General features: G+C 64.9%; 2 protein-coding genes across 4 annotated transcripts; one reads left to right on the top strand and one right to left on the bottom strand.

Moving 5' to 3' along the window:
* Positions 1 to 39: 39 nt before the first annotated feature.
* Positions 40 to 7,191, bottom strand: ACBD4 (acyl-CoA binding domain containing 4). 3 transcript variants are annotated; one of them, XM_068418764.1, is made up of 10 exons: positions 7,080 to 7,191; positions 6,877 to 6,997; positions 6,701 to 6,785; positions 6,510 to 6,630; positions 4,279 to 4,392; positions 3,292 to 3,398; positions 2,363 to 2,552; positions 1,356 to 1,525; positions 946 to 990; positions 42 to 625 (listed from the first exon to the last, which is right to left on the bottom strand). In XM_068418764.1, exons 1-10 carry the CDS (start codon positions 7,147 to 7,149, stop codon positions 515 to 517), a joined length of 1,134 nt encoding a protein of 377 aa, XP_068274865.1. In that variant the 5' UTR covers positions 7,150 to 7,191; the 3' UTR covers positions 42 to 514. The 3 variants fall into 3 exon arrangements, with proteins under 3 accessions (XP_068274867.1, XP_068274865.1, XP_068274866.1); XM_068418765.1 differs by having other exon boundaries at positions 7,105 to 7,187; XM_068418766.1 differs by lacking the exon at positions 1,356 to 1,525 and having other exon boundaries at positions 40 to 625.
* Positions 7,192 to 13,551: 6,360 nt separating this feature from the next.
* PLCD3 (phospholipase C delta 3) lies at positions 13,552 to 26,947 on the top strand. Its single transcript, XM_068418965.1, has 16 exons — positions 13,552 to 13,665; positions 16,195 to 16,356; positions 17,474 to 17,702; positions 17,792 to 17,921; positions 18,445 to 18,670; positions 19,535 to 19,736; positions 19,835 to 19,979; positions 20,062 to 20,214; positions 20,290 to 20,445; positions 20,747 to 20,782; positions 21,334 to 21,493; positions 22,025 to 22,141; positions 22,231 to 22,379; positions 23,103 to 23,238; positions 25,579 to 25,728; positions 25,814 to 26,947. The coding sequence occupies exons 1-16, from the start codon at positions 13,563 to 13,565 to the stop codon at positions 25,900 to 25,902; spliced, it is 2,343 nt and encodes a 780-aa protein (XP_068275066.1). The 5' UTR covers positions 13,552 to 13,562; the 3' UTR covers positions 25,903 to 26,947.
* Positions 26,948 to 27,967: the final 1,020 nt, after the last annotated feature.

Here is a 27,967-nt window from a genome sequence, read left to right as displayed (position 1 = left end):
CCAGGCCCCAGGGGGGTGGCCCCGGTGACACCCAGCTGTCCCCTCCCCGCGGCAGGGCAGCAGGCACCCGGGGCTGGACCCAAAAGGCAACTTTAATTCAGGCGGGTTCAGATCTTCAAGCACTTCGTGGAACCAGTCTCTGGGGCCGGGGACGGTGGCTGTCCCCTGCCCCCCGCCCTGCGCCGGGGCAAGCAGCCGGTCCCTCTGCGTGCGGTAGCGAGGGGATCCCGCGGGATCCCGTTTGGGGCGCAGGAGCGATCCCACACCCCGATCCCCATGAACAGCCGGTCCCTTTGCCATCCCGGCGGCACTGGCGGGACCCTGCGAGTGACGGTGGCAGTCGGTGGTGGCAGCTGGCGGTGCGCGGTGGCTTCCCCTCCCTCGGGTTGGGGTCCCGGCCCGCAGGAGACCCCGTGGCTGGGTGAGGCGATTCCCTCGTCGCTCTGGTGGTGCTTCCCCGGCTCGTGCTAAGCAGGATGGGGAAGGAAGGGTGGTGGCAGCGGGGACACAGCCGTCACCTCTTCCTGCCCTGCCAGCGGCGCAGCAGCCACTGGGTGACGAAGGGCCAGGTGATGAGGAAGAGGAGGGTGCGCGGGGAGACGGTCAGGGGCCACGGGATCGCTGCCTGGTGAAGGGACAGAGAGAGGCGCTGTGGGGAGGGGGGACAAAGGTGTCACCGGTGTGACCAGTCCTCTGCTGCCAGGCAGGCGGTGGCAGGCCGCTGTCACAGCACAGCTGTCCTCGTCACCTCTGTCATCCTGGGGACATCTTGCATCAGCTCTCTTGTCCCTAGTGCCCGGATGCTGGGGATGTGTCCCCAGGGATGTCACCTGCTCCCCAGCTGAGGGACCCTTCCCCCACCTACCCCCCTCCCTCCACACCCCGTCTCCAGGCCCCGTGGGGTGGCAGGGCCACCACGCAGTGTCCCCTCTGCCTCCATCTCACCTGCGGAGCAAGCGGCTGGCCAGGGTCGCTCCCAGCTGCCTCCCCCTGCAAGACAGGAGAGGATTTGGGGTGCGGGCAGGGCCGGGCACCCCCCAATCCCACCCCCGTGTCCCTGCGAGAGGGAGGGAGAACTTGGGGCTCCTGCGAGGGACACGCGGTGCAGCCGGGCCACAGGGACGATGGGAATGACGGGGACAGCGGCTCCCTGCCCGCACCCCAGCGTGGATCAGAGCAGCACCAGCCCCTGCCCTGCCGACATGTCACCAAACCCCGAGGTCTCTCGCCACCCGGGGCTGCGGGCTTGCCAGGACAGAAGCCAAGCCCTCCTGCCGGCCTGGCTGCCACCCATGCGGCCCTCGCGGCCCCGCCAGGCAGCGGCGGCACCCGGCGGCTCCCGGCACGGCCCGTACCTGCGCGGAGGTGAACGTCTCCAGCTCGCCCAGGCGCTCCAGCACGCGCCGCATGTCGTCCTGCAAGGCTCGGACGGTGCCGGCCAGGCGGGCATCCAGCTCCGCTGCCAGCCCCGGGGTGAGCTCGGGGGTGCTCCCGGTGCCCTGCTCCCCCCCGGTGAGGCAAAGATCTGCGGGGTGTAAAGCCGGGCGCTGCTCGGAGGCGGCGGGGCAGGCTGAGCACCGCCTCGCGCTGCCGAGGGCCCCCGGGGCTGTCACAGCCCGGTGTCACCCAACGGTGTCACCCAACGGTGAGCGATGGATCTCATCGGGTGCCCGCACGCTGCCGGCTCTGCCCACACCGCAGCTGCCCCAGGCAGAGCCAGGAGCCCCCAGCCCAGCCCCGCAGCCCACATCTGCCACCAGGCCTGTCCCCAGTGACATGGGCCACCACGTCCTCGCCAGCGCAGCGGTGGTGGTGGCAGTGGGAGACCTCCAGCCAGGCAAAGGTGGGACACCAACACCAGCACCTCCCTGCCAGGCCCTGGGGCTCTGTGAAGGCCCCAAACCCACCTGGCTGCAGCCTGGGAAACACCCGGACCATCGGTACGGCGGGCGGGTGACGGGCAGGGGCCGGGTGCCAGCCCTGATGTGCTCTGGCACCCCGGGGACCAGCCCGGCCCCGGCTTTACCAGCCTCGTTACAAGTTAACTCCCAAGGTCAAGCAGCCCAGGAGGGTTTGTGGCAACATTCACGGTGGGGGAAGATAAGGGTGACACGGGTGCCCAGGTGAGGTGGTGGCATCACCCCTGCCAGCCCCCCAGTGAGGGTGACAATGCCTGGGAGAAAGCCCCGCCGGGGAGAGCTGCAGAGGTTGGCAGGAGGCTCCTTGTCCCCTCCCTGCAGTGGCACAGCTCAGGGCTGGGTTGTCCCCAAACACCAGCCACTTGGATGGCCCGAGGTGAGCGGTGGCGTAGGGTGTCCCCAGGACCAGCACCTCCAGGGACACGGGGCCCAGCTGCACCCACCTCTCTGGGAGCTGAGGGCTGCCAGGCCAGCGCTGCTCCTCCCCTCTACTCTTCTGCCTTCACCCCACTCTCCCTGCCCAGCGCCGTGGGGCGTTGGGGGCTCCTGCCCGGCCTGGGCACCCATCGGGGACAGATCCAGCCACTGCCCGGCCTGGGCACCCATCGGGGACAGATCCAGCCGCTGCCCGGCCTGCGCGAGGGGAGAGAAGGGCCCTGAGACCCCCCTGTTCCCCTCCCCAGGCACGAGGCAGGCGATGCCAGGGTGGCGCGGGGTGTCTCTCCCCCTGCTCCGCGGTGGCATTTTTGGTGGTGAAGAGCGTGTGGGGCTGAGGGAAGCCAAATCCCACCAGTAACACCAGTTAGCAGATGGTGTGGGAGGTGACAGAGCAGGACCCCAGCGAGATGCGCGGTGCCCAGGCTCGAGATGGTGACAAGAGCTCCGGGAAGATGCCATGAAGCCGGGTGGCTTCCTCCCCCCTGAGCCTTGCCGGAGCACCGGTGCCGAACGCTGCCGGTGCCGGAGCGGAGAGCGAGCAGCAGGGTGCGAGGTGCCCACACCAGCCCCGCTCTGGGCCACCAGCCCCGCTCAGCCCCAGCAGCCCACCAGTGCCCCGCCAGAGCTGTGCCACAGGACCGAGGGGGGCTGTGGCTGGTGCCGGGGGGCTGCGGGTGATGCCAGGGTGCATCGAGGGCTCCTCAGCCTCCCCTCGGTGACAGGGACCAGGCTCCAAGAGGGACACAAAGCACAGAGGGGTGCAGCTGGGTGGCCTTGCAGGTTTCGGGTGCCTTGCCAGGCTCCCAGGGTGGCAGCGCCGCGGTGACACCACGGAGGGATCTGCCCGGATGGCGCAGGCAGGGCAGGGCCGGCAGCAGGGCAAAGGCTCCGCCACGGTGCAGCAGGATCCCGGCACTTCCCAGCCCTCCGGTACCTTCTCAGGCTCCATCTGCTCCAGCGTATCGCAGTACATGTCCCCTTCGGAGTCACTGGTCACCTGGCTACCCTCGAGCGCCTCGGTGGCACGAGCTAGCCCACCTCCTGGAAGGGAAGCACAGGGCTGAGCCGCGGGCGGCGCCGGCGTGGGAGAGGCGTTCCCGTTGTGTCCGAGGGCAGCAGAAGCTCAGCGCAGCTGCGAGGCAAGCGGGCAGGGGGGCAGCGTCCGGCGGGCGGGAGGGAAACTGAGGCACAGAGGGGGAAGGAACCGGCTCCGTTACGGCTCCCCAGATCACGGCCGTGAACCCAAGGCCCGAATCCCCCCTTCCCCTGCCCAGAGCCCTGCTCACAGGCAGGCACACCCTGGCACGGGGCCATTTGAGGGGGGGTTTCTCTGCCCTCCCACGTGGGGAAAGGGCTGCCGCAGCTGCCAGCCGAACCCGTGGCACGGAGCCCCTCCGGCAGCACCCATGGCCCCGGCTGCTCCGGCAGGGAGCAGGGACCGATCGCACAACGCCAGCTGCCGCCGGGGTGACGGCGTGCCCGGCCACGCAGGCAGGGACGCTGCCCAGCTCCCCGCGGGCTCGAGGACGGGCACGGGGCTCGCCACTGCGGCTCCCAGCATCGGGGAAGGGGTGGGCTTGGTGTGAGCCGAGGGAGAACATCCCCTCCCGGGAACAGGGACCTTCCAGGGTGACGTTTTCCCAGTCCAGGGGCAAACGCCCTCGCCTTCCCACTGCGGTTTAGCAGCACCGGGCCCCTTTGCAGAGGTAAGAGCGGTGCAAAGTCAAACGGACGCGCCCAGGGTTACCCCGGCATCGAGAACGGCGCTGAGAGCTGGACCCACGACAAGCTCCAGCTCGCCACACCTCCAAACACCGGCAGGGCTGGACCAGCCGTGCCTGAAGCCGACAGGGTGGCTGGGGAGGCCGGTGCCTCCTCCGCGGGGTGTCTGCTGGGTGCTGGCTACACCAGAGACACCAACCTGGCACGTGCTGCCCGTCCCGCTGCTCCCCGGGCAGGGCGTCTTCGGGGCGCTCCGGCGCCGGGCTGCTCGCGGGGTCGTCCCGGCTGGGTTCGGCCGTCGGCTCCGGGCTGCCTGCGCGGAGGGGAAGGGGCAGAGGAGAGTTAAAGCGTTGTGGGGGACGCGGGCTCTCCGCGGGTGGCGCAGGCTCTCCGTGGGCTGCTCCCCTGCCAGCACGTCTAGGGGACATGTGGACACAGGGTCACCCTCGTGCCAGGCAGGCCGGCAGCCTCCGGGTGCACGTGGTGGCCGGCAGAGACGGAGAGGGGCCCAGGAACCAACGGGAACTCAACCGGTCAGCGGGGTCTGCCCCGCACAGACCCTCTCGGTGGCAGAGGAGTCCCTGTCCCCTGCAGCGGGAGGCAGAGGGATCAGCGCTGGCCAACAGCTGGGTGAACACTGACGGGTGACACCCACCACCCTTGTGCCCCGCGGCACGCGCGCGGTAACGAACAGGGCCCGGCACAAGAAGCGTTGGAAGGGCCGAGGCAGCGCACGCCGCCACCGCCTGCGAGGGCTTTCGGCCCAGCGAGGGCCCGGAGCAGCCGCCTGCCCGGGGGTCCATCCCTCCCCCCTCCCCGCGGAGCCCAGGGGGTTAAGCTCCGCCACGCAGCACTTCCAGCGGCACCAGGACTTTGCTCCCCGCTCCTGGCCAGGCAGATATGTGGCAACGCTGCCCTGCCTGCGCCCTGCCTGCGCCCTGCCTGCACACCTCCGCTCTCCCCAGGCCCAGGCTGTGGGATCCCCCTGCCCGGCCTCCCACCGCACAGCACCTCTGTGCCCCCAAAGCTCCGCAGCGGCCCCGTGCCTGCCACGCTCCGCTCTCACTTGGAGAGTCTAAAATCACCTCTCTCCTCGGGATTATCGGTAACCAAAGCTGCAACCGCACAAAATCCAGAGGGGGTTGGAAAACCATTAACACAAATGACTCAAGAGCTTAAAAAGTTCAGCAGTTCAAACCCCTGTTTCAGGCACCTCAGGCTGATTCGCTCCACAGATGCCACCAGGTTTAGATTTAAGTGACGGTGTCATTTCTAAGTGACCCTAGCGCAGGATGACACTCCCAAGCGGGTAACGACCAGGAGTTTAGACCCAGCTTTTACGTTCCAGAGAAAAATTAAGGCTATTTGCCTTTTAAAGGGGTTCAGCATCAAAATGGAGAACGAAAGCGCTTGGGTACCACGGGAAGGCGCAGCCATCCTGAGGCCAAGTCCTACAGGCAGCGTTTTTGGCATCCTTTTTGGTAGCAGGGGGTGACAGTAGCTGTCACACGCAGGACAGATGCCTGGGGATGGGCGAGGAGCGAATCTATTTGTCAGCGCTCTTCCAACATGAGCAAAGCACTGACAGTTCACAGACCCGCTGCGAACATACCCCAAGAGCTGCCGAGCTAATCGGAGATGTGGCACAGCCAAACCTCCGGACGTGCAGCCAGCTGGTTCGCTCGGCGGTAGCCAACACCTTTCTGAACCACCACATCCAGCCCCTCACGCACTCGGACGCTTCTCACAAGTCAGATACACCGAGGACTGCCCTGCTCCGGGGGTGGGACAGGTCCCCAGCCACCTCCCAGCATAAGGTGGCAGCCACAGGCATGGCAAGGGCTGGGAAGGACTCTTCCCTAGCACCAGGCGGTCCCAGTAATCCCATTTCTCAACCTCAGTTTCTCCACATCCACTCCGCTGCAAACACTGGCCGCCCTCTCCAGATGTTTACATCAGATGAGCCGCACTCCCCGTACGCCGCCCGCCCTGCCCGGAGGTGGGCCAGCGCCAAGAGAGAGCACAGCCTCCCTGGCGCAACACCCCCCGGGAGCTGATCCCCCGCTCTACCCTGCACAGGGATTTGAGCCAAGGGGTATTTGGAAGCCAAATCTCAAGTTTTCTCCTCAAACTTTTGCAGAGAGAAAGCCCAGACTGAAAAGACACCTGCGTCACTTGAAGAGGCACTTGTTTGGTGGTGCCCAAACAAGCACCTGAGCAGCACCTGCGCCACGGCAGGGGGGACATGGTGTGTCCAGCCTGCCCCCCCTCAGGGAGCAGCGGAACGATGTGCCCTGGGGAAGAGCAGAGCCCAGAGCTGACGGCCATACCGGTGCAGAAGCGAGTAGGGAACAGCAGGAGTGACATGCCAGGAGAGTAGAGTGTGGCACGGGGGTGAGGGTTGCGCTGGGCACTAAGGCTCCCACTCACCCCCTTTCCTCTTGAAGAAGGTCTCGGGGGGCCGGGGCATGTCACGGATCACCTCGTAGAGCGGCTCAAAGTACCCGAACATCTCCTCCGTCGTCTCGTCCATGGGCACCGTGTCAATGATCTGCGGAGGGCCGCAGCTTGCGATGGGCACCACCGAGCACCCCACCCGCTCTGCCCCCCTTCCCCGTTACCTTTTGGGCCACTTTCTTCATCTCAGCCACGTAAGCCGCCATCGCCTCCTCCTTGGACATCCTCCCCAGGCTGTGCCAGGCATCCCTGCGGGTGACAGCGGCTGTGAGGCAGAGGGAAGGGGGGTAACTTCCACCAGAATGGGCCCACACCCCCCCGCTCCCCCCGAGGGCCTCACCACTTGTACCGCCCGATGGGGTCCCAGAAACCGGGCCTCGGGCCTTGGCAAGTCCCCGCCGTCGCTTGCTTGTAGTAGCTGTAGAAACGCAGCATCTCCTCGTAGGAAGGGCGGTAGGACCCTGCGATGTGACGGCATCTCAGCGGAGCCGGGAGCGGGGCCGGGGCGCTGCACCCCGGGCCCCGTTCCCGGCTCCTACTCACCGCTCCGAGGTAACCCTTGGATAACCTGAACGGCAGCGCGGAACTGGGCCCCGCAACCCGCCTCCTCCATGGCGCCGGCACCGGCCCTGACCCCGGCCCCGCTCCGTGTCCCTCTCGCTGAGTGGGGGAAGAGCGCGGCGACCAATCAGAGCCCGCCTTTCATCGACCCCTCCTCACCTCGCCCAATCAGCGCGCCGCTTCCGAAAAGGGCCGCCGCTGCCCCCTTTCCCGCCCCTTCGCTCTCGCCGCGCCGCAGCCAATAGGGAGGCGCGGCGCGCGCGCCCCCTGCTGGATGGAAGGGGTGTGGGTGGGTGGAGCGAGCGGCGCAGCCCGAGGGAGAGCGGCTCGGGCCCGTCGCGGCGTCCCCTTGCGGGCTGGAGGCGGCACTGCGGGGCGGCGGGAACCGGCACCGGGCGGGCGGGACAGCGGGACAGCGGGACAGCGGGACAGGACAGAGGGACACCGGGACAGGACACAGGGACACAGGGACAGGACAGCAGGGCAGGGCACCGGACAGGGCACTGGGACAGAACAGCGGGACACCGGGACAGGGCACTGGGACAGGGCAACGGGATACCAGGACGAGACAGCGGGACAGGACAGCGGGACAGTGGGACACCGGGACAGGGCACCGGGACAGGACAGAGGGACAGGACAGAGGGACAGGGCACCGGGACACCGGGGCAGGACAGCGAGACAGGACAGAGGGACACCAGCACAGGGCAGCGGGACAGACATAGGGACACCGGGACAGGGCACCGGGACACGGGGACAGGGCACTGGGATACCGGGACAAAGCATCGGGACAGGACAGCGGGACAGCGGGACAGGACAGTGAGACAGCGGGACAGGGCACCAGGACAGTGGGACAGGGCACTGGAACACTGGGACTGGACACCGGGACAGGACAGCAGGACAGTGGGACAGGGCACCAGGACACGGGGACAGGACAGCGGGACACCGGGACAGTGTAATGGGACAGTTCAATGGGACCGTGCATCAGGACAGTGCTCCAGTGCACAGGGACAGTGAGTCCGTGCACCAGGACAGAGCACCGGGGCAGTGCGATGGGACAGCGCAAGGGAGGGGGCACCGGGACAGCGTACAGGGACAGTGCACCAGGGCAATGCAGCAGGACAGTGCGGCTGTGCACTGGGACAGTGCTGGGACAGTGCTCCAGTGCCCTGGGATAGTGCACAGGGACACTGCATGGGGACAGTGCAATGGGACTGTGCACCAGGACAGTGCTCCAGTGCAGAGGGACAGTGAACTGGGACAGTGCAATGGGATAGTGCTCCAGTGCACCAGGATAGCGCCCCAGTACCCAGGGACAGCGAGTCTGTGCACGGGGACAGCGCAACGGGGCAGTACGGTGGGACAGTGCAAGGGAGCGGGCACCGGGACAGAGACAGAGCACCAGTGCACCAGGAGAGTGACCCCGTGCACTGGGCAGTGCTCTGGGGCAGTGCAATGGGACCCTGCGATGGGACAGTGCTCCGGCGCACGAGGACAGAGCACAGACACAGCGCACCGGGACAGCGCTCTGGTGCGATGCACCGACACAGTGCCGCAGTGCTCCGGGGCCAGGCACCAGGGCATGGGGTGACACACGGGGACACAGGGTGACACACGGGGACACAGTGCACTGGGACAGCAGACTGGGACGTTGCGCTGGCCCACCCGGGCTGTGCAGCAGGGCAGTGCCCTGGGCAGCACAGCAGTGCTGTGGGGTGACACAGTGGGACAGCAGGGCTGTGCCCTGGGGCACTGGGACAATCATCCAGGATACTGGGACGTGCACTGGGACACTTGGGCCGTGCACTGGGACACCAGGGCAACGCACTAGGACAATGCACCAGGCGTGGGGACAATGCGCTGGGGCCCCGTACTGAGAGTCACGGGGAATGCACTGGGGCCAGGCACTGGGATACTGGGACATTGCACTGGGACACTGGGCAGGGCCACAGTCCCATTGTACGGGGCAGGGGACAGCTGGGTGTAGCAGAGCAATTGATTACTGTTAATTATTACCAAATTTGAATAATTATGGCGGTAAGGAAGGGGCAGAATTTGGGGTCCCTGAGCTGAAGCTCCTTCACCCTCTGCGCCGAGGGCTTTCCTTGAAGGCAGGGTGCCGTGGGGACATGGGTGCTGTGGGGACACGGGTGCTGTGGGGATATGGGTGCTGTGGGGACATGGGTGATGTGGGGACTTGGGTGATGTGACATGGGTGATGTGGGGACTTGGGTGCTATGGGGACATGGGTGCTGTGGGGATATGGGTGATGTGGTGACACGGGTGCTGTGGGGACACGGGTGCTGTGGGGATATGGGTGATGTGACATGGGTGATGTGGGGACATGGGTGCTGTGGAGATAAGGGTGCTGTGGGGACATGGGTGTTGTAGGGACACGGGTGCTGTGGGGATATGGGTGATGTGGTGACATGGGTGATGTGGGGACTTGGGTGATGTGGGGATATGGGTGCTGTGGGGACATGGGTGCTGTGGGGACACGGGTGCTGTGGGGATATGGGTGCTGTGGGGACATGGGTGATGTGGGGACTTGGGTGATGTGACATGGGTGATGTGGGGACTTGGGTGCTATGGGGACATGGGTGCTGTGGGGATATGGGTGATGTGGTGACACGGGTGCTGTGGGGACACGGGTGCTGTGGGGATATGGGTGATGTGACATGGGTGATGTGGGGACATGGGTGCTGTGGAGATAAGGGTGCTGTGGGGACATGGGTGTTGTAGGGACACGGGTGCTGTGGGGATATGGGTGATGTGGTGACATGGGTGATGTGGGGACTTGGGTGATGTGGGGATATGGGTGCTGTGGGGACATGGGTGCTGTGGGGACACGGGTGCTGTGGGGACACGGGTGCTGTGTGGACATGGGTGCTGTGGGGATATGGGTGATATGGGGACATGGGTGATGTGGGGATATGGGTGTTGTGGGGATTTGGGTGCTGTGGGGACATGGGTGACCCGGAGTGAGAAGGTGCCCTGGGGATGTGGGACATTTGGGGTTCCCTGGGGGCTGCCTGGCCCTGGCCCTGGGCTGGGTGCTGGGGTGCACAGCACCTTCCAACAGCCCCACAGATCCCCACGCTCCCATTTTCCTACTCTGGGAGGGAATTTCCCTCAACCCAACCCCCAAATCCCCAAATCCAAGTTGTGGGGAACCCCGACACCCCCTAATTCCCCCCCCACATCCCCCTGAGAGGAAAAATTCCCTCTAGAAATTCAAAACCCCCACAAAAACCCAACAACAATCAGCAAAGCTTTTTAAACCTCCGGCCATGTCTAAGCTCTGACTCAGGATTTCAGCTCCGGGGTTGACGCCACGGGGCCTCGCTGCCCTTGGCCTGGCCCCAAAAAAAAATACCCGGCGCCCCGAGTCCCGGCGGTGAGTCACGAGGACACGTGCTGTGCCATAAGCGGTCGGGAATGCCAGTGGCTGCTTTTCCGTGGGGCTCCTTCCAGATCGCTCGCGGGGCGGTTGAAAATAGCAACGCCCTAAGAAAGGGAGGGGGGAGCTGGCAAGAGGGATTTGATTTTTTTTTGCTGAGGATTTTGGAGCTGGAGGTGTTTATCCCGGTCGTTTCGCTGGGTCGGTGCGTCCGGCGCTGAATTCCCGGTGATGTAACTCCCGTGGGAGGAAGAGGGCTGGGGCAGAGCTGGGGTTTGGGGGTGCGGGGGCATTTTTGGGGTGGCTGCGGCTGCTTTTCCTGAGAGTTTCTGTGTTGTTTTTTTTTCTTTTTAATAAATAAATTCAATATATTTTATTTTGCAGCTCCTGGAGTGGTCAAAGCCTTGACCCAAACAGCCCAGCACTGCCCTGGGAAAAGTCCCCACGTCCCCACATCCCCAAAAGCCTCAGGGACACCTGTAGTCCCCCCCCAAACACAGCTAAAGGGCTGTCCAGCTGTGGCCCCAGCTGTCCAGATGTTGTGTGGGTCACCTGGGTCTTGAACTGCAGCACCTAAGTATTGCCCCAGGCTGCCCAGGTGTTGCCCAGGCTGCCCAGATGTTGCTCCAGGATAACCAGAGATTGCCCCAAGGATGCCCAGATGTTGTTCCGAGCATCCAGATGTTGCTCAGGATAGTCATATATCACCCAGGGTGCCCTGATATTGCCCCAGAGGGTCCAGATGTTGCCCAAGACACGCAGATATCACCCAGGATGCCCAGATGCTGCCCCCAGGTTGCCCAGATGTTGCTCCAGGATGAGCAGGGATGATCCAGGATGCCAGGTGTTGCCCTAGGGATCCAGATGTTGCTTTGCATGTACAGATGTTGCTCCGGGCAAGCCAGAGGTCCCCCAGCATGCCCAGATTTTGCCACAGGCTGCCCAGATATTCCTCCAGGATGACCAGAGATCACCCATGATCCCCAGATGTTGCCTCGGGGTGTCCAGATGTTACCTTAGGATACTCACGTATCACCTGGGATGCCCAGATGTTGCCCTAGGATGCCTAGAGGTTACTCCAGGATACTCAGCTACCATCCAGGATGCCCAGATGTTGCTCTAGTGTATCCAGATGTTGCCCTAGGATGCCTAGAGGTTACTCCAGGATACTCAGCTACCATCCAGGATGCCCAGATGTTGCTCTAGTGTATCCAGATGTTGCCCTGCATGTACAGATGTTGCTCCGGGATAACCAGAGATGTCCCAGGATAGCCAGATGTTGCCTCGGGGTGTCCAGGTGTTACCCCAGGATACTCAGGTATCACCTGGGATGCCCAGATGTTGCTCTAGGATGCCTAGAGCTTACTCCAGGATACTCAGCTACCATGCAGGATGCCCAGATGTTGCCCTATTGTATCCAGATGTTGCCCTGCATGTACAGATGTTGCTCTGGGGTAACCACAGACCTCCCAGGATGCCCAGATGTTGCCTCAGGGTGTCCAGATGATGCCCCAGGATACTCAGGTATAACCCAGGATGCCCAGGTGTCCCCCAGGGTGCCCAGCCGTGTCCCCCAGCCCGCCCTGCCACCCCCCCCGTGCCCAGCTGTCCCCCCCCGGTGCCCAGCTGTCCCCCCCAGGCCCCCGCAGCCGTTGGCAGCGCCGGTGCCGCCCGGTCCCCGAGGAAGTCACCGCCTGCCCTCGCGGTTTCCTCTCCCTGTGCTGTGGCTCCCGGTCCCCACGGCCCCGCCAGCCCGGGGGTGACGTCCCCGTCCCCACAGAGGATTCACACACACGCGTGCACGGGCACGGGCGCAGGTACAGCTGCACAGGCGGGTGTAGGGCTGCATGGACGTGTGCGTGCAGCAGTGTGTGCCCATGCATGCACATGCGTGCACACGACTGCGCACACATGTGCATGCACTCATGTGTGTCCGCACGTACATACATGCACGCACACATGCGTACATGGCTGTGCACACACGTGCACACACTTGCACACGCATAGGTGTACATAGCTGCACACATACGTGTGTGCCTGCACGCACATACACTCATGCACACACGTGTACATGGCTGGTCATACACTTGCACAGTCGTGTGTTTACACACACATACATGCATGCACACATGCGTACATGGGTGTGCGCTCATGCGCACACACTCGTGTGTGTCTGCACGCACATACACGCATGCACACATGTGTACATGGCTGCATACACACACGCACACACGTATATGTGCCTGCACACACACACGTGCACGTGTGACCTGGGCGGGGGGTCACACCGGCTGCCTGCGGGTGGCACCGGGCTGAGGACAGAGCGGGCACGGCAGAAGTGGGTCCCCAGGGGTGGTGGCAGAGGGGTGGTACAGACCCGCCCCGGTGCACACCGGACTCCGGTACAGCCCCGTCCCGGTACAGCCCCGTCCCGGTACAGCCCCATCCCGGTACAGCCCGGCCCCGGTACAGCCCCGTCCCGGTACAGCACCATCCCGGTACAGCCCGGCCCCGGTACAGCCCCGTCCCGGTACAGCCCCATCCCGGTACAGCCCCATCCCCGTACAGCCCCATCCCGGTACAGCCCTGCCCCGGTACAGCCCTGTCCCGGTACAGCCTGGCCCCGGTCAGCACCGCTCGGCCCGGGCCGGCACAAACAGTTAACATCGCCCGGGCTGAACTGTGGCTCCTCCCGGTACCTCCCCGCGCCCGGCCCCGGTCCCGGCGGAGCCGCCCAACCCCAATCCCAGCCCAACCCCATCCGCCGCCACCGCCCAGCCCGGTTACACCGGCCGGGGGTACCGAGGGCACCGGGGGCACCGGGGGCACCGGGGGCACCGGGAGCCACCAGAATTACCGGGGGCACCGGGAGCACCAGAAATACCTGGGGCACTGGGAGCACCGGGGGTAACGGGAACACCAGAAGTACCGGGGGCACCGGGAGCACTGGGAGCACCAGAAATACCGGGGATACCGGAGGTACCGGAGGTATCGGGGACACTGAGAGGACTGGGAGCATCAGAAGTACCGGGGATACCGGGGGGCACCGGGAGCACCGGCCCCGCACCATGATCTGCGGCAGGAAGGCTCGTCCGGCCCCCGAGCAGCCCCGTTCCCCCTCGGACGGCTCCGGTGGCCCCCGCCGCCCCGGCAGAGCCTTGAGGAAAATGGGTGAGTCCCGGCGCCGGTCCCACCGGGGCGGGGGGGACACGACACGGGGGACCCGAGGGTGCAGGCAGGGGGGTGACAGAGCAGAAAGCCCCGGGGGCTGTGCCCGGAGGGGGGCCCGGGAGGGATCTCCGTGACTGGGGAGTCCCCGAAGTGGGTGGGGACCCCCATGGCGGGGAAGGGTCCCTGAGGTGAGTGGGGTCCCCATGGCAGGGAGGGGTCCCCAGGACAGCCAGGGTCCCCGTGCAGAATATTGTCCCCACGGCTGGGTGAGGTCCCCACTGCCGGGAGGGTCCCCACGGCAGGGAGTGTCCCTGAGGTAAAGGGGGTCCCCATGGCTGGGAGGGGTCCCCATGGCTGGGGGGGTCCTCATGGCAGGGAGGGGTCCCCAAGGTAGCCCCAGGATAGCTCTGTGTCTCCCCAGATGTTGGGGGGCAGCAGGGTCCGGGTTTGTCCCCATCACAGGTGACAGGACCCTCCCGCTTGGGGTATTTATTGTCCCCAAGGCTCAGCTCCAGCTCCTTGGGACCTCCACCTGCTCCCCTGCCTCAGTTTCCCCACACAGCGATGCTGCCCACAGCTGACCCCGCAGCCGCTCGGGGCAGAGGCACAGGCAGAGGCACAGCTCTGCGTGTCCGTGTGGCCGCTGCAGCTCCACGTGTCCGTGCGTCCCCCGTGTCCGTGCACCTAGGGGTCTGTGCACCCATAGGCTTGTGCACCCATACGTCTGGGTGTGTCTATGTGTCCGTGCATCACCTATCCCCGCATCTCTGTGTCCATGCATCCGTGTATCCATACATCCCTGCACCTGTATATCCCTGCGTCCGTGTGTCTGTGCATCAGTGCATCCGTCTGTCCACGCATCCGTCTGTCCTTGCATCCCTATGTCCATGCATCCATGTGCCTGTGTGTCCATGTGTCCTTGCATCCATGTGTGTCAGTGCATCCATATGTCCGTACATCCATGTCTGTGCATCCATGTGCCCATGCCTCCACCTGTCCACGCATCTGTGTGTCCCATGCATCCATGTGTCAGCGCATCCATATGTCAGTGCATCCATGTGCCTACGCCTCTGTGTGTCCATGCATCCGTATGTCCGTGCATCCATGTGTCTGTGAATCCAAGTCTCCATGCATCCATGTCTCCATGCATCCACGTGTCCATGCACCCACGTCCACACACCCGTGTCCCCCCCCATCCATACCCTTGTGCACCCGTGACCCGTGTGCCTGCGTGTCCGACAATCCCCGTGTCCATCCGTGTGCCCGTACCCAAGCACCCACATATCCATGCGCTTGGGCATCCCCGTGTCCACACCTGCCCTCCCACGGTGCCCTCAGCCCCGCACCATGGGCACGACGTGACCACGCAGGAGGTGGTGGCCGGTGGTGGCCGCATCCCCCAGGCTGTGGCCGGCTCGGGATGTCCCTGCCCAGCCCCAAACAAGCCGGAGCGGTGACACGGCGCTGGGGCTGTGCCATGGATCGGTGTCCAAAACAAACCCGGGAGGAAACAACAGCTCCTGGGAGAATAGACGGAAAAGCCCCGGCCCCGCCGCGCACCCGGGCGTGGGCCCGCGCGTCCCCCGAGGCCACCCCGGTGTGACCGGCCTGACCTCCGCTGGCACAATCCCCGTGCTCCCCACGCGGGGCTTGGGCGGCTTTGCTGGGATTTGGCAGCGGGGCTGCGCCGCGTGAGCCGGGCTCTGCCACCGCGCTGGTGTGCCCTGTCCCCCGGCTGGCCGCGCCGTGTCCCAGAGGGGCCTCTTGGCAGTGGCTTGTTCTCTCTGTCCCCATCCCACCCCATCCCGTTCCGTCTCATCCCATCTCATCCTGTCCTGTCCTCTCCTGTCCTGTCTGCCCTGTCCCATCACCTCTGTCCCATCCCGTCCCATCCTGTCTGTCCTGTCCCATCCCATCTGTCCCATCCCATCCCATCCCATCCCGTCCCATCCCATCCCATCCTGTCCTGTCTGCTCTGTCCCATGCCATCTGTCCCATCATGTCCCACCCTGCCCTCTCTTCCCTGTCCTGTCCCATCCCCTGATATCCCATCTGGTGCCATCCCATCGAGTCCTGTCCCATCCTGTCATGTTTGTTCTGCCCAACTCTGTCCCCTCTGCCCCACCCTGTCCTGTCCCATCCTACCTGTCCCATCTTGTCCCATCGTGTCCTGTTTGTTCTGTCACAACCTGTCATATATGTCCCATCTCATCCCATCCCATCACCTTCTCCTCTCCATCCCATCCCATCCCTCCATCCTGTCCCATGCCGTGCTGTACCATTCTGTCCCATCCCATCCTTTCCCATCTCATCATGCCTGTCCTGTCCCATCTGTCCCATCCTGTCCTGTCTGTCCCATGCCATCCCATCCCATCCCATGGGATGTGTGGTCTGTACACATGCAGGTGTGCATACAGATGTGCACCCAGCCCCACCCCAGCTCCCACCCAGTATCCCTAGTACAACCTCCCAGTGCCCCCCAGTACCCCCCGTAGCCCCTCAGGATGCCCACGGGCTGGTCCCCCGCAGGCCTGACAGAGGACGAGGACATCCAGCGGATGCTGCGGGGTTCCCTGCTCCAGAAGATCAAGTCCCGGGGGCGCCCCAGGGAGCGGCTCTTCCGCCTGCAAGAGGACGGGGCGACCGTCTGCTTCGAGGGGGGCTTCAGGCGCGCCCCCTCCCAGCAGAGCTGTGAGTGCCACCACTGGGAATGTCCCCTGGGGGCTTGGGGACCGTCCCCTGGGGGCTTGGGGACCCTGGACCACGTCCTGCACAGCCTCGAGCTGCAGGAAGGGGTCGGGACCTGGGCAGTGCCCCAAACCCACCCGTGGGGACCTGGGCATGAGCCAGGACCCAGACCCGGGACCTAGACCCCCACCCAGACCCCCATCTGGGACCTAGCCCACAACCTGGGACCCAGACCCCCCCAGAACGCAGACCCCAACCCAAGACCCAGACCCCCACCCAGGCCCCCCCCCATCTGGGGCCCAGACCCTGCCCCAGGACCTGGACCCCCACCTGAGACCCAGACCCCAATCCAGGACACAGACCCAGCCCAGGACCCAGACGCCCACCCATGACCTGGAACCCCACCCAGAACCCCGACCCCCATCTGGGTCCCAGACCCCCATCCTGGACCCAGACCCCCACCTGGACCCCAACCTGGGACCTGGGCCCCCACCCAGGACCCAGACACCTGCCCAGGACCCAGATCCCAATCTGGGACCCACACCCGCAGCCTGGGACCCAAACCCTGACCCAAGATGTGGACCCCAGCCCAGAACACAGACCCCCACCCAGGACCCAGACCCCACTCACTGCACCCAGTGCCTCCCAGTGCTTCCCAGCACACCCAGTACATCCCATTACATCCCAGTGCACCCCAGTGCACTCCAGGCCGAGCCCCCAGAGCCCACACCCTTCCACAGCCCCCTTGGGACCACCATGAGGTCCCGTCTCCATCCCAGCTCCCCACCGTCACCCATCTCTTTCCACTCTCTCATCTGGGACGGGTGCCTGGAGCTGCCACCACTGCGAGACAGCTCCATCCCCCGCTGGCGTCCCTGTCCCCGTCCCCGCAGGGGACAGCGGCCACGGCTCCTGTCTCGCCTGGGATTAGGGGATTAAACCCGGCTGCGGCATCAATAGGAGCCGAGCGCCGGTCCCCTGGGGTGCCCCTGGGAACACGTAGGGTGGCCTGGGTGTCCATCCAAGCCAGGATGTCTTGCAGGACCCTCATGGGTGGGGGAAACGCCGAGGGGCCACCTCCATCCCCGGGGTGGCCCCATCACAGCGCGTGTCCCCGCAGTCTCGGTGATGCACCTCGAGGGCGTGCGCGAGGGCCACCAGTCGGAGGGTCTCCGCAAGTACGGCGCCGCCTTCCCCGAGCGGCACTGCTTCACCCTCGTCTTCAAGGGCAAGCGCAAGAACCTCGACCTGGCCGCCCGGGGCGAGGAGGACGCCCGCCATTGGGTGCAAGGGCTCACCAAGCTGATGGGGCGGCTGCAAGCCATGAGTCAACCGGAGAAGCTTGACCAATATCCTTTGTCGGTGCTATGGGGGCTTGGGGTACGGGTTGGGGACAGCCATGGAGGTGGCAACGGGTGGTTTCCTTACCCTGGCATAGCTGGATCCATGGTGTCCTGCAGCGAGCAGACAGGAACAAGGACAACAGGATGTCCTTCCGGGAGGTGAAGAACATGCTGAAGATGATCAACATCGACATGGATGATGTCTACGCCTACAAGCTCTTCAAGGTACCCATGCTGTGCCCTGTCACCTGCTGTCCCCCGTTGCTGTCCCTGGGAGGGAATGCTGGCTCCTTCTCTGCCTTCTCAAGCACAGAGAGCTGTCAAACTCATTGCACCCAAACCCACTCACCACCACCAACAGTTGGGTCCACCACCAATGGTTGGGTCCCATCATAAGCTCATGATGGGGTGGGGTGAGCTGTCTCCTCCACTGCTCTGTGGGTCCCCAAGGTGTGACATTCCCCCACCATGGAGTGTTGTCCCCATGGGCGTCTCCCAAGGTCCCTTTCCACCTGGGGAAACTGAGGCACGGTGCTCTGCTCTGCTCCATCCCAGACTGGAGCATCAGAGGGCTATGGGTGGGGAGACAGAGGGGACATGTCCCTGCACTCCCCTAGGCACAACCCATCCCCAAACTCATCACAGATGCTGCCAACCCCAAGGGACAGGCAGGGTGAGGCAGGATGTGGCTGAGCCCCCTCCCCGTGGGCAGGGGATGGTCCCCAAGGTTGAGCTGTGGTCCCATCAGGACTGTGACCACTCTGATGATGAGCGGCTGGAGGGCCGGGAGCTGGAGGAGTTTTGCCGGCGGCTGCTGCGGCGGCCGGAGCTGGAGGAGCTTTTCGGGCATTACTCGGGCGAGGACCATGTCCTGTCGGCCGAGGAGCTGCGGGATTTCCTACGGGACCAGGGCGAGGACGCCAGCCTGCGCCAGGCCCGCGCGGTCATCCGCACCTACGAGCTCAACGAGAAGGGTAGGGCTGAGGGCGGCCAGCTCGGTTCATGGGTGGTGGTGGGGTGGTGGGATGGGCACTATTGGAGATAAGGGAGGTCATGGATGGTGTGGGGATGGGGGTCTGCTTGGTGGTGTCACCCCCCAAGATGGTATAGGGTCCTCCGAGGCTTGGGTGAATGTCCCCATGTCCCTTCCCTGGGCTGGCACCGGGTGTCAGCAGTCCAACACATGGCCTTGGTGGTCCCTGGTGGATGTGGCACTGTGGGGACAGGGGACATGAGTGTGGGGAGGGAAAGCAGGTGGACCTCCATGTCTCCTGGGTGATGCAGTGCCAGCCCTAGCATGAATGTGACACTGTCAGGGGACCTCCATGTCCCTTGGGTCCCACAATGGCAGACCCAGGGTGAACATGGCACTAGAAGGACAAGGGACATCACGGTGGGGATGGAGGACCTCCATGTCCCTTGGGTATCACAGCAGCAACCCCAGGGTAGACATGGCACTAGTAGGACAGGGGACATCAGGGTGGAGATGGGACACCAAGGGGACCTCCACATCCCCTGGGTGCCACAGTGCCAGGTCTGGGGTCAACATGGCACTATGAGAACAGAGGACGTCAGCATGGGGACAGGAAACCTCCACATCTCATGGGTGCCACCATGCCAGGTCCAGGGTGAACGTGGCACTAGCAGGATGGGGAATATCAGGATGGAGATGGACACTCAAGGGGACTTGCATGTCCCCTGGGTGCTGCAGTGCCAGGTCTGGGGTCAACATGGCACTGCTGGGAGACAGGGGACATCCAGGTGGGGACAGTCCCCAGGGTGCCACCCTACCAGCAGCGTGCCAGGTCTCTGTGACATTCCTCTGCTGTGTCCCACAGCCAGGCAGCAGGACCTGATGATGCTGGATGGCTTCATGATGTACCTCCTCTCGGCCGCCGGTGACATCCTCAACCAGGAGCACACCAAGGTGCACCAGGACATGAGCCAGCCCCTGTGCCACTACTTCATCTCCTCCTCCCATAACACCTACCTGACCCGCAACCAGATCGGTGGCACCAGCAGCACCGAAGCCTACGTCAGGTGGGTGCCCCTGGTCAGATGCTCCACGCCCGGATGGTCCCATGGTTTGAGGGTGCCGGGGTGGCGCGGGGACTCACCCGGTGACGGTGCGGTGGCAGGGCGCTGATGGCGGGATGCCGTTGCGTGGAGCTGGATTGCTGGGAGGGCTCCGATGGGGAACCCATCGTCTACCACGGCCACACGCTCACCTCCAAAATCCTCTTCCGTGATGTCATCGAGAGCATCCGTGACTACGCCTTCAAGGTCAGCCAGGTGCCAGCAGCCCTGGGACGGGTGCTGGGTGCTGAGTGCTGGGGTGCTGAGCACTGCCCCTCCCCGTCCTCAGCAATCCCCCTACCCTGTCATCCTCTCCCTGGAGAACCACTGTGGGCTGGAGCAGCAGGCCACCATGGCCCGGCACATGAAGGCCATCCTGGGGGACATGCTGCTGATGCAGCCGCTGGAGGGGCATGACCTCCATGACCTCCCATCCCCGGAGGTAAGGCCACCCGCCCACCCACCACAGTGTCCCCATGTCCCCTCCGACCCCTGAGCTCGGCCCTTCCTCCCGCAGCAGCTGAAGGGGAAGGTCCTGGTGAAGGGCAAGAAGCTGCCAGAGCCATGGCATGAGCCCCGGGGTGTCACCTCCCCTCCGGACCCCGAGGAGGAGGAAGAGGAAGAGGAGGAAGAGGAAGAGGAGGAGAAGCTGCAGGAGAGAAGCAACCGGCGGGTAAGGGTCTCTCCCAGGGCTATGGTGCCAGGGGACCATGGCATCCTGGTGGTGCTGGAGGACCGTGGTGTCCTGGTGGTGTTGGGGGGTGATGGCATCCTGATTGTGCTGGGGGACCATGGCATCCCACTGGTGTTGGGGGACCACAGAATCCTGGTGGTACTGGGGGACCACGGCACCCTGGTGGTCCTGGAGGACCATGGTGTCCTGGTGGTGCTGGAGGACCATGGCATCCCGGTGGTGCCAGGGGACCACTGCATCCCAGCATCCACCAACACGGTCCTGCTCTCTCCTCTTCCAGTCGCTGCAGTCGCTGCAGGAGATCAAACCTCTGCAGGTGGGTCATGTGATGGAGTTGGGTGGGCTGAGGGGTCGGGTACCGTGGGGGCGGTGAGTGGCTGTCACTGCCCAGCAGAGGGGACTGAGCTTGGGGACTCCTCGGCTGTGCCTCCCTCCTCCCCTCTTCCCTTCCTTGGGCTAGGTGCTCCATTTCTGGGGTCTCCATGACCTCAGGGTCTCCATTGCCTTGGAAACTCCATGATCTTGGGTCTCCATCACTTTGGGGTCTCCATCACCTCCAGGGTGACCCCTCCAGATCTCGGCCTTGAGGGAGTGTTCTCCATTGCCTCAGTTCTCCATCACCTCAGGGTCTCCATCAACTTGAGGTCTCTGTCACCTCAAGTTCTCCATCATCTTGGGTTGTCCATCACTCCAGGGTCTCCATCACTTTGGGGTCTCCATTGCCTCAGGTTCTCCATTGCTTTGGGGTCTCCATGGCCTCAGGGGCCTCAGCGCTCAGCACCAGCAGGGTAGGGGGTCTGTAGACCCTCAGGCAGGCAGGTGACCACCAGAGTTGGGGTGGCCCTGACACCACGGTGGCTCTCGCAGGCCAAGGACGCATCACAGGTGGCCCCGGAGCTGTCAGACGTGGTGGTGTACTGCCAGGCTGTCCCCTTCCCTGGCCTGGACCATGCCCTGCGCTACCCCCGGCCCTGTGAGATGTCCTCCTTCAGCGAGAGGAAGGCTCGGAAGCTCATCAAGGAGGCGGGTGAGGGTGATGGGATGGGGACAGGGATGGGGACAGGGTGGCTCCATGCTCCTGACCTCACTGGGATGCAGGTCAGGGTTTGGGATGTGGCGTCTGGGTTCAAGGTCAGGTCTGGGGTCAAGGTCTGGGGTTTGGGTTCAGGGTCCAGGGTCTAGGGTCAGGGTCTGGGGTTAGGGTCCAGGCCTGAGATTAAGATCTGAGTCAGTGTCCAGGGTCAAGGTCTGGGATCAGGGTTGGGGTCTGGGGTCCAGGCCTGAGATTAAGATCTGGGTCAGGGTTCAGGGCCTGAGGTCTGGGGTCAGGGACTGGGGTCAGGGGCCCAAGGTCAAGGTCCAGGGTTGGCGTCTGAACCCCAGGGTCCAGTTTCAGGCTCTGGGTCACGTTTCGGGCTCTGGGTCCACCCAACCGGGCATGCTACATCCATGTCCTCAGGCACAGGGGTGGGGGCAGGACACCGTCACCCACTGCCAGGGCCCTACACCAGCACCCATGGGTGCAGCGGCCCCTCTCAGCCGTGTCCCCCCGCTCCAGGCCCGGCGCTGGTCCAGTACAACACCCGGCAGCTCAGCCGCGTCTACCCGTTGGGGCTGAAGATGACCTCCTCCAACTACAACCCCCAGGAGATGTGGAACGCCGGCTGCCAGCTGGGTGAGACCCCACGGTCCCCAAGGGACACTCCATGACCTGACACCGGAGCTGTCACCCACCCTGACACCCCGTCCCCGTTGTCCCCACAGTGGCCCTCAACTTCCAGACGCCGGGTTACGAGATGGACCTGAACGCCGGGCGGTTCCTGGGCAATGGGTGCTGTGGCTACGTGCTGAAGCCCCCCTGCCTGCGCAGCCCCCCTGGAGACGGGTCCCACCGCCTGGCGCTGCACGTCAGGGTGAGGGCACCCCACTCCCCCCGACCCTGACCCCGGGTGGGTGCCACCCCATGTCCCTGCTGGGTGATACCCGTGACATTCCCATGCCTGGCCAGGTGCCACCTGCATCGCTTTTCCCAGGTGACACCAACCCCATACCCAACCAGGTGCCACCCACGTCCCTTCTGGGTGACATCAGCTCCATGTACAGCCAGGTGCCACCCACGTCCCTTTAGGGTGACACCAACCCCATACCCAACCAGGTGCCACCCACGTCGCTTCTGGGTGACATCAGCTCCATGTACAGCCAGGTGCCACCCACGTCCCTTTTGGGTGACACCAACCCCATACCCAACCAGGTGCCACCCATGTCCCTTCTGGGTGATGCCAACTCCATGTCCAGCCAGGCACCACCCACATCCATTCTGGGTGGTGTCAACCCCACGCCCAACCAGGTGCCACCTACAACCATTCTGGGTGACACCAATGCCATGTCCAGCCAGGAGTGGCCAGGAGCCACTTGCACACCTTCTCCTGGTTGCCACCAACCCCACACCCACCCAGGTGCCACGAACCTCTTTTCTTCTGGGGACACCGACCCTCTCCTCACATTTGTTTGGGAACCACCCATGTCCCTTCTCCTGGGGGCCGCAACCCCGTCCCCACACCCAGCCATGCGCCACCCACGTCCCTTCTCTGGGGGCCTGCCACCCCGCAGTGCCCCATGCCACCCTCTGTCCCCAGGTGATCACGGCGCAGCAGCTGCCCAAGCTGAGGAGGGACAAGAGGAGCTCCATCGTGGACCCCTTCGTGCGGGTGGAGATCCACGGCGTCCCGGCCGACTGCACCAAGCAGCAGACCCACCACAAGCTCAACAACGGTGAGTGCCCACCAGGCCACCACGGCCTGGCCACTGGTCCCCGGGAACACCCCGGGGCACCCTGATCCCCAGGGGCGCCCCAGGGCACCGTGGTCCCTGGGGACACCTCAGGGCACCTTATCTCCAGGGGCACCCCAGGGCACCCTGATCCCTGGGGACATCCCAGGGCACCCAGACCCCAGGGACACCCCAGGGGACCTGGTCCACAGGAGCACCCCAGGGCACCCTGATCCTTGGGGACACCTCAGGGCACCCGGTCCTCAGGGGCACTCAATCCTCAGGGGCACCCCAGGGCACTCTCATCCCCAGGGACACCACAGGGCACCTTATCTCCAGGGGCACCCCAGGGCACCCTCATCCCTGAAGACATCCCAGGGCACCCAGTCCCCAGGGACACCCCAGGGCACCTGGTCCCCAGGGACACCCTGGTGGACCTGGTCCTCGGGGGCACCCAGTTCTCAGGGGCACCCCAGGGCACCCTGATCCTTGGGGACACCCGAGGGCACCCAGTCCTCAAGGATACCCCAGGGGACCTGATCTGCAGGAGCGCCCCAGGGCACCCTGATCCCCAGGGACACCACAGGGCACCGTGATCCCTGGGGGACCTCAGGGCACCTTATCTCCAGGGCCACCCCAGGGCACCCTGATCCCTGAAGACATCCCAGGGCACCCAGACCCCAGGGACACCCGAGAGGACCCAGTCCACTGGAGCACCCCAGGGCACCCTGATCCTTGGGGACACCTCAGGGCACGTGGTGCTCAGGGCCACCCCAGGGCACCCTGACCCCCTGGGGACACCCGAGGACACCCAGTACCCAAGGACACCCCAGGGGACCTGATCTCCAGGGTCACCCCAGGGCACCCTGATCCTTGGGGACACCCGAGGGCACCCAGTCCCCAGGGACACCCAGGGCACCCCAGTCTCTGGGGACCCTCTGACCCCCTGGGGACACCTCAGGGCACCCTCGTCCCCAGGGGGTGGCAGAGCCCGCGGGCACCCAACACCCTGGGCACCCGCTGCCCCCTGCACCCCGCCCCCAGTTGAGCCAGTGCCCAGGACATCCCAGTGCCCCCCAGTCCCGCAGTGCCCCGTCCCCAGCACAGCCTGATCCCCACCAGTGGCAGAGCCCCAGCATGTCCCAGTTCTCCCCGGTGTTGCTCCCTCCTGCCCTCCAGTATACCCAGTCCAACCCCAGTATGATCCCCATTTCCCCTAGTATAGCCCAGTCCAGCCCCAGTATGATCCTGTTTTCCCCCAGCATAGCCCAGCCCGGCCCCAGTATGATCCCCGTTCCCCCAGTATAGCCCAGCCCCACCCCAGCGTCACCTCCATTCCCACAGCATACCCCATCACTGTCCCAGTATAACCCCTGCTCCCCCAGTATATCCCATCATGGCCCCAGTATGACCCCCATTGCCCCAGTATACCCCATCACAGTACCAGTATGATCCCCATTCCCCCAGTATATCCCAGCCTGGCCCCAATGTCACCCTCATTGTCCCAGTATAGCCCAGCCTGACCCCAGTATGACCTCCATTATCCCAGTATATCCCAGCCCAGACTCAATATGACCCCCATTTCCCCCAGTATAGCCCAGCCCAGTCCCAGTATGATCCCTATTCCCCCAGTATAGCCCAGCCCAGTCCCAGTATGATCCTGTTTTCCCCCAGCATAGCCCAGCCCGGCCCCAGTATGATCCCTGTTCCCCCAGTATAGCCCCAGTATGGCCCCATTTCCCCCGTATAGCCAAGCCCAGCCCAGCCCCAGTATGATCCCTATTTCCCCAGTATAGCCCAGCCTGACCCCAGTATGATCCCTATTCCCCCAGTATAGCCCCAGTATGACCCCCAATTCCCCCAGTATGGCCTCAGCCCCAGTATGACCCTCCATTTCCCCCAGTATAGCCCAGCCCAGCCCCAGTATGATCCCTATTCCCCCAGTATAGCCCAGCCCGGCCCCAGTATGATTCCCATTTCCCACAGTATAGCCCAGCCCGGCCCCAGTATGATCCCTATTCCCCCAGTATAGCCCCAGTATGACCCTCATTTCCCCCATACAGCCCAGCCCGGCCCCAGTATGATCCCTGTTTCCCCCAGTCTAGCCCCAGTATGACCCCCATTCCCTCATTATAGCCCAGCTCAGCCCCAGTGTCACCCCCACTCCCCCAGTCTGCCCCACTCCCCCCACCCCCCAGCGCAGGACGGCCGGGAGCCAGGGCAGGGGCTGGAGGCTCGAGCCGATCCCCGCACCCAGGGTGGCGGGTGGCCCCGGTGGCCCCGGTGGCCCCGGTGGCCCTGGTGGCCCTGGTGGCCGCGGCGGCAGCACCCACCTCCCCGTAGGCTTCAACCCGCGCTGGGAGGAGACGCTGCGGTTCGAGGTGCGGGTGCCCGAGGTGGCCCTCGTGCGCTTCGTGGTGGAGGACTACGACAGCACCTCCTGCAACGACTTCGTGGGCCAGTTCACGCTGCCCCTGGCCAGCATGCGCCAAGGTGGGGGGGGTCCCACCCCGCTGTCCCCTCGGGGACGGGGATGGTCCCCTCCTGCCACCCGCTGAGCTCCCGTCTCTGTCCCCAGGGTATCGGCACATCCACCTGCTCTCCAAGGACGGGGCGTCCCTGTCCCCCGCCACGCTCTTCGTGCACGTTCGCTGCAAGAGCCTGTGAGGTCCCCGCGGTCCCGGTCCCCGTGCGGGGGACAACGCGCTCCTCCATGGGGTGGGCACCCTCCTGCACCGCAGACACCACGCTCCCTGTGTGGGGACAGCCTGGGGACAGCCTGGGGACACCTGGGGAGAGCCTGGGGACACTGCTCCTGTGTGGGGACAGCCTGGGGACAGCCTGGGGACACTGCTCCTGTGTGGGGACAGCCTGGGGACAGCCTGGGGACACTGCTCCTGTGTGGGGACAACCTGGGGACAGCCTGGGGACACCACTCCTGTGTGGGGACAGCCTGGGGACAGCCTGGGGACAGCCTGGGGACACCTGGGGACAGCCTGGGGACACTGCTCCTGTGTGGGGACAGCCTGGGGACAGCCTGGGGACAGCCTAGGGACACCTGGGAACAACCTGTAGACACCAATCCTGCATGGGGACAGCCTGGGGACACCTGGGGACACCACTCTGGTGTGGGGACAGCCTGGGGATGCCTGTGGACCCCCGAGGACACCGCTCCGGTGTGGGGACAGAATGGGGACACCTGTGGACAGCCTGGAGACACTGCTCCCTGTGTGGGGACAGCCTGGGGACACCACTCACCTGGCCGCAGTGACAGCAGGGCTGGTTGGGGGACCCAAGGGGGTAGGGGACCCCCTCTGTGTCCCATAGTGCCACCCCATCTGCTGGCCTGTGTGACCTGCTCCTGCCCTTCCTGGCTGTGACCCTGAGGGGACAGGGATGCTGTGACAACCAGGACGGGGTGGCTGGGCCACCGAAAGCCCAATACAGCCCCAGGGGGGCCGAGATGGGTGACAGCAACCCCCGAATGCCACCACCGCCAGCCATGCTCAACCCCAGCCCCACCTTGGCCTGCAACGACAGTGCCATCACCACGAGGTCCCCAAGGGGACCCTGACACCATGTGCCACATGGCACCCACGGCGTTGAGCCCTGGCTTGGCCGGTGGCCGCGTTCCCAGCCCCGGCTCCAGCGCTGGCGACGGTCACAGATTCACACCCCGGTGTCACGCCAGTCGAATAAAGGTTTTATTTTAACAGAGCCCGTCCCGGTGTCCCTGTCACCTCCCGGGGACCATTGCAGGGGAGGGGGATAAGGGCTGACCCCACCCCCAAACACAGCCCTGCCCCAGGGAGCTGCCACGCACCCATGGGTGCTGCACCCATGGGCAAGACCCTCAAAACTGCTGTGGGGACGGTGGGACGGTCCCTCTGGGCACCGCCCAACCCACACCCAGTGTCCCCCTGCCCAGGGGACACAGAGGTACTTGCATAGGTGACACAGGACCCCAAGCAGGGGCGATGCGATGGCGCTGCCGGAGGGGGGGCGGGACATGCCGGGGTCCTGGTCCCCACCGAGGCCCCTCCGCAGGTCCAGGCTGGGGTGGGCAGAGCCCCCCGGGGTCCGCGGTGTGTCACGGGGTACGGCGGGGACACGGAGGGACAGGGAGGGCAGCGGGGGGGGTCTTGGCGTTGGAAGCGCTTTGGCTGGGAGGGCAGGAGCGGCGCAGAGCCGTGTCGTGTCGCGGCGGGAGGCGGCAGCCGGCCCCGGCGCTCGTGTCCCGGGGGGTCTCGATGGGATAAAAGTTTTCCGCGAAAGAAAATCTTCCCTTGACCTCAGAGGCTGCCCCAGCACGAGCTGACGAGCCTGGGGGGGCTGGAGAGGCCGAAGCCCCGGGGCGATGCCACCAGCGTCCATATTTCCACGCTTGCAGAGAAAAGCAGCCGAGCGGAGAGGCCCGAGGGGCGGCACCGGCGACGAGCATCCCCCCGACAGCCGCAGCGTCACGAGGGGATGCGGAGAGGAACGACCCCGAGGAGTCCCAGCGGGATGGGTGGGATGAGCTCCGGCGGCAGCGGGGAGCCCAGGCCCGGCCCCGGGCGTCGCTGCTCCCCCGTTGAGCCGAGAGGGTTCGTGTCCCCGAGGCCGCGGAGGGACAAGGCATCGCTTGCACAAATAGCCCTTAGAATGACACCTCGATGACATCTTGATGACATCTTGACGTGGTTCTGAGCCCGGCGGGGAGGGACGGTGCCAGCCTCCCTCTCCAGGCACC

The sequence above is a fragment of the Nyctibius grandis genome, chromosome 26 (assembly GCF_013368605.1).
Source record: "Nyctibius grandis isolate bNycGra1 chromosome 26, bNycGra1.pri, whole genome shotgun sequence".
Classification (NCBI taxonomy): Eukaryota; Metazoa; Chordata; class Aves; order Nyctibiiformes; family Nyctibiidae; genus Nyctibius; species Nyctibius grandis.
Note: the sequence above shows the minus strand (reverse complement) of the source record. Positions and strands in the feature narration are given on the sequence as shown.

Coding starts and splice junctions, on each gene's coding strand:
- ACBD4 (XM_068418764.1), bottom strand. CDS start 7,149: ATGGAGGAGGCGGGTTGCGGGGCCCAGTTCCGCGCTGCCGTTCAGGTT. Junction 6,786..6,876: donor CCCATCGGGCGGTACAAGTG/GTGAGGCCCTCG, acceptor TGTCACCCGCAG/GGATGCCTGGCACAGCCTGG. Junction 4,393..6,509: donor CTTCTTCAAGAGGAAAGGGG/GTGAGTGGGAGC, acceptor CCCTCCGCGCAG/GCAGCCCGGAGCCGACGGCC.
- PLCD3 (XM_068418965.1), top strand. CDS start 13,563: ATGATCTGCGGCAGGAAGGCTCGTCCGGCCCCCGAGCAGCCCCGTTCC. Junction 16,357..17,473: donor CGCCCCCTCCCAGCAGAGCT/GTGAGTGCCACC, acceptor GTGTCCCCGCAG/TCTCGGTGATGCACCTCGAG. Junction 20,783..21,333: donor AGGAGATCAAACCTCTGCAG/GTGGGTCATGTG, acceptor TGGCTCTCGCAG/GCCAAGGACGCATCACAGGT.